The sequence below is a fragment of the Microtus pennsylvanicus genome, unplaced genomic scaffold, assembly GCF_037038515.1.
Source record: "Microtus pennsylvanicus isolate mMicPen1 unplaced genomic scaffold, mMicPen1.hap1 Scaffold_92, whole genome shotgun sequence".
Taxonomy (NCBI): Eukaryota; Metazoa; Chordata; class Mammalia; order Rodentia; family Cricetidae; genus Microtus; species Microtus pennsylvanicus.
Genome location: NW_027461025.1, coordinates 33,663 through 39,047, shown reverse-complemented (window position 1 = coordinate 39,047; position 5,385 = coordinate 33,663). Strand labels below are relative to the sequence as shown.

Here is a 5,385-nt window from a genome sequence, read left to right as displayed (position 1 = left end):
TCTCACATTATATCAGTTTCATCTTGGGGACTTTAAGTAGCATTAAAAAACAAGCAAAACAAATGTCATTCCCGAAAGCCTCTAATTTATCTTCAGTTGTTAATAGCTATCATTTGAACACAGCCTCTTCCCTCCAATGTAGTTAGAACCCACAACACGTACCAGGGTAACTGTGCATTAAGACAGGAGAAACAGCCCGGTATGCAGGGTGGCTGGGGTCGTACATCTGCGGGTAAGGATAAGCATGCAAGTACTGTATGTAGGACTGATGCTGGCTCATGGGTGAGGACACAGCCGCTCTTGTCCCCCGAGAGTCCTTCCAGTTCAGCGGCGTCCTTCGATCATCGCTCTTGAGCTTGCTCTCCTCCCCTGACTGAGAGTCGGGGCGCTTGGCCTCCTTGGGCTCCTCTTTGATGTTCGTTAAAGACACAGGAAGGCCTGGGACACCACTCTCTTTGTTAGGCGTCTTCCTTGGACTGTCCTCTTTCGATTTCTTTTCTCTGTCAAGTTCTTCTGGCTTTTGTTGATCTAGATACTTGGGCTGGTACACATAATGATGCCATGTCCTTGCATCTGGATCCTGGTTTTAAAATAAAGACCTGCCTTAAAATCTCATTGATTAGAAAGCAAACCCATTCATCGACACGACAGCGCTACTTACTATTATTTCACACTGGGTTAACATGCTGTTCCTCCTATTCTGATAAAGTAATAGTGCCTGAGGTAGGCTTCAACATCAATCCTTGTACCACAGGCTAAACCAAATGCTTTGAAAGTTCAGCCAACATCAAGGGGGCACATGGCAGCTGGGCTGAAAAGCTGGAACCTTAAATAATATCCTCAGACGCATTTAATTCAATCTTTGCTTTCCTTTTCCTATCTCACGCAGGTAAAGGGGATTTCAAAAACTATACCTCAAGCTAATAGTAGGAAATGTAAGCAATTGCTACAGCTGTTAACACCAATTAGAAGGAAAAGCAAAAAAACTCTTGGTGTCCTAACACATTTTCTTCACTGACTACAGCTGAGGCTTGTTAAGCTGCCTTGCTTCTCATTAATATGCTAACATTTTAGAACCAAAAATGTCAAGTTAATGGCACATATTATGACTTATTTATTAGAAGACAAACCCAACGATAAACCCTCCCAGATTGTCTTGTTCTACTGCAACCCTGGGAAACAAGAGCCTGATTTCGAGCTCTGAAGGGCATGGAACTGAAGATCCATACGGCCTTGCTGACTCTGCACGTTCATGGCGTTAAACCCCTGGAGGTTCAAGTCTTGAATGAGAATTTCAAGTTGGTCCTCCGTCCCAGCTCTGGCCGGAAACGTACAGAGCAGTAAGTACTCTTGTTCTGACTCACTAGGGGGCAAGCACAGGGAGGTAAGTTGGGGTGCTGGTCCCGGGGAATACCAGAATTAATGATCACAGGGCAGCAGTGAGTCGGGGAGACTGAGCTGCATATGTATGGTTTCATGGTGACTGCACTTCACGTGTTCTCAGGGTGGCTGGAGGAACGGCTGAGACGCATCACCTGCAGCTCCTGACCCCTTGCAAACCCGCAGCACAAGAGTGTTCTACTTTGGGTTCTAAACAGAACATAAAACAGAAATTCTGGCATCTGAGACCCTTTGCCAGAGACATCTGGTGCCCACAGTTCACTAAGTGGTGAAGCAGGAGCTCAGTGCCCTGGGTTTAGAAATCTTAGAAGGCACTGAGAGAAACTCGGTAAATGAAAAGAACGAGTGCTTTAGTGGAGGGATCTAAAATCTCAGAGTTCGAGAGACGTCAGAGGCCCTTTAGTGAAATGCCTTCACCTTAAGCTCATGAAGAAATTACCTCAGAGTTACAGACTTAGGAAACCCACACAGGGCGCATGCCCAGAGTTCCTCTCCACACTAATTCAGATAAACAGCGGGTCCTGTACATTTTAGAGTTGTACAGGAACTCCCAGGGGCATTATTTCAAGAGAGGAGGAACAAACTCTGATGATCGCTTCCTCCCAATGAAAAATGCCTCGCAAGATCAAGCCCAACATATGTGCACAACTCAGACTGCTCCCTGTCTGTTGGGGCCACACTCCACAATCTTACTTGTTTAAATCTCGAGGTTGGGTCTACACCTGTCTGCTTCATAGAGTCCATGACAGACTTCATTTCTACAGCCTCCTTAATAAGCTGGTGGTTTTCCATCTGCTTAGCTTTGAAGCTGTCGGCCTGAAGCTGCTGCTGGTGACTGGAGAGAAGCTGTGATTTACCTGTCTCCTCAGTTTTATTAGGCACTGTTGGCCCTAGTTTAGAATGGTTTTTGTTAGGCTCCGGAGTAGAGGGAGCTTTTGAGATTGTGGCCGATGGCATGTTTTTCTGTTTACTGTCTTCCTTGCCCAGTTCTTTCAAGGGGAGCTCAGCCTTTCTTTCACAGTCTCCTCTCCCAGTCTGGGCCATTTTCTGCTCGGCCAGCCTCTGGTCCTCATAGTACTTCTCATACTGCTGTCTGTAGGCAGGGCTGGTGGCCATCAGAGATTTCTGGTCCATATAGAGCCCATAGGCATACTGGCCGTAATAAAGTGATTGAGCCAGGGCAGGGTGTCTTTGTGTGATGACTGACTGGTGCTGAGGCTGTAGGGATGTAGAATTATGGTCCACTTTCTTGGAATCTAACTGCTCTGCCTTGTCTTTCTTCTCGGCATCTTCCTCCGACTCCTTCTTGATCTTCATGCCCTGCGTGTTCCCACCATTCCCAGCTGTGGGGGCACCAACTTGTCCAGGGTGCATGTAACTTGGAGAATAATAAGACTCGTAGCCGTGGTAATAGGGAGAGTGGGACTCTTTCAGCTGAGATGATTGCGCTGAGGTTGAAGGATGCCCTTTCACGACACCGTCTTTATTAGAAATGATATCTGATGGGGAACTGGCCTTTGACCTCATGCCCTCCGACCTGCTGTCAGAACCACCATCATCTGCAGCATCTGATATATCCGAATAGGCTGGGCTGCTGGTCTTGGCCGCTGAACTCTCAGCCCCGTTCTGTGTCAACACATGCAGGGGGACCATGGGTGCCTGCCCGTTCACCAGGGTGCTGCATTCCATCCGGGAGGCACTCCCGATAGAAGGGCTGGGAGCGTTGTCCGTGAATGTGTAAACCTTATCGGCCTCAGCTTTGATGCTGGCCATGCGGCTCTCCTGAGACTCGGACAATCCATTCGCCAGCCCTTCACTCTTACTGAGATGGTCCTTTAAGAAATGCCCCGTCAAATCCTTGCCAGCCACCTTGGCATCTTCCAGCTTCCCCAGCTTAGCATCTATTTTGGGACCCCCAGTCTCTTTTCCTTCTTTGTCCTTTAGCTTCCGCTTCTCCTTTTTCTTTTTGTCTTTGAGCGACACCAGAGCTGGGTTCACGGTGATGGGCTCCCCCATAATTGTGGGCTTTGGTTGAATAGGCTTCAATGGAGGGCTCTTTGGTGTAGCCTGGACCACAGTGGTCGTGAGGGAGGGCAGTCCAGGTATGGTCCCCGTGGTGGTGGATGTGAAGGCAGCGGTGGGGATAGCAATCAGCTGTGGGGGCGTAGGGGCTGGGGCAGGGGCGATGGGCCGGGCACTTTTCAGTTTAGAGAGGTTTTTGTCCACTTTGCAATTGTTTGCTTTTTTGCCCTTTTCTTTGTCCCCCAAACCTTTTTTGTCAATCAGTCCTTCAGCTTCCAGTTTGGGCATTTCGGCAGCTAAGCTGCTGTCTGCTGCTGCGCAGCCGTCCAAGGCGGCTGCCATGTTGGAGATGACTGGAAGGTTGCTCAGTTCACTGTTAAGGCCCTTCTTCTTGCCAGAATTCTTCCCGGTTTTTGAACCTATGACAGAACCGGGGCCATTGCTCATGAGTTCTCTCTTTCCTTTAGGGGTCCCAGGGGGGTTCCCAGTCCCGGGTGATGCAGGTGCCTTCACCTGGTCATATGATGACACACCTGTGCTTGGCTCACTGCACTCGAGGGCCACATTACTCAAGGCTTCCTCACAGTCCGAGATCTTGTCCTCACTATCAGGCTCGAACTCCAGCTTGTTCTCTGGGTCCAGGTGCGCATGTGCCTGGTGGTACCTAAGGCCATTTATGTGCTTGTACTTTTTGTTGCAGTTTGGGTGGGGGCAATCGATTAACACTGGAGAGGAACAGCCTTGGTCCAAAAATGTCGTCTCTGGTTTCCCTTGAGGGGTGGTAGGGGTGCTTCTGGAATTGGTGCGGACCCGTTTCCCGGGTTTACTGTCCTCGGAGCTGGAGTTCAGATCCAGCTCCATCGGGGGCTTGTTCTTCCTTTTGTTGGTGGAGGAAGGGCTGGCTTTGATGTCCTCTGCAGCACAGTTTGGGGGGGTCCTTCGTCCACTGGCGTTGAGGCTGCCACGCCTCCCTTTCCCATTGGCCCCCCCTCTGTTCTTGCTCTGCAGCCCTCTGGACTCCGTGAAGCTGACCTCGGCGCCAGGGGCGGCCGCGGCGGACCTCGCTCTCTTCCCTCTGCCCCGGCCCCCTCGCATCTCCAGGTCACTCGTTGGTGATTCACAAAACCTAGGGAAGCAAGGAATGGAGGTCACAATGAGCATCTCCAAAAGAGCCAGAGGAGATCACAGGGACACAAGCTAGCACAGAGCACAAGCCACCTTGCCATTTCGAGGGCGGGGTGCAGCCAAGGGAAGGACATTCTATTTTTGCACAGGTTCATCGGCTCAAGACCAGGCTACCAAATGCATTATATTCACCCACGGAGAATCAAAGGGGAGCAGCTCAAAGAGCCGGCTTTCAATCAGTTCCAATTCCCATCTTGAAAAAGGAGAAGAAAACAAAGGAGAGAAGGGGGGGGGCGGACTGACAAGAAACCCGATGGAAAAGAAAGCTAGCATCTGCACTTTACAGCTCAGGCCTAAAGGGCTCAGTTCTCCTTTGCCTGGTTTCAATTACAGGAAGAGTTTTATATATTATTCATTTCTTTCTATAGCTTCTTTGCAGAAATGGGAAAGGGGAAGCAGAGGAAGGAGCAAGAAAGAAAAGGCACCCACCTAGGAGGGGCCCAGTCGTGCTTGGTGCAGTCTAGTAGGGTCCCCACATACGTCTTGTTCCTCCACGTGACATTGACCACCAGGACACCTGTAGGGGAGAGGGGGTGGTTAAAGGGGAGCACATTTAACACCTATTACTTTATTTCCACTTCGTTTATTGTTATTATTTTTACCAGCAAAGTTCTATTCTCACATGGCTTTCAGAAGCTGCGGTTTGCATCCTTCCCCTTTCTGGTTTCAGTGACCTCAAGTAAAAACCCACAGGAAATTGTGTGTGTGTGTGTGTGTGTGTTCGTGCGTGCGTGCACACGCTCACGAATGTGGTGCAAAGGGGCGAGAGTGTGTGAG

At 49.7% G+C, this 5,385-nt stretch overlaps 1 protein-coding gene across 1 annotated transcript; it reads right to left on the bottom strand.

The window, feature by feature from the left end:
- Positions 1 to 162: 162 nt before the first annotated feature.
- LOC142842441 (zinc finger protein 608-like) lies at positions 163 to 5,121 on the bottom strand (the record flags this gene model as incomplete). The annotated part of the gene is made up of 3 exons (XM_075959161.1): positions 5,038 to 5,121; positions 2,095 to 4,549; positions 163 to 580 (listed from the first exon to the last, which is right to left on the bottom strand). Coding segments are annotated over exons 2-3 (2,842 nt in total), but the record flags the coding sequence as incomplete, so codon positions are not given.
- Positions 5,122 to 5,385: the final 264 nt, after the last annotated feature.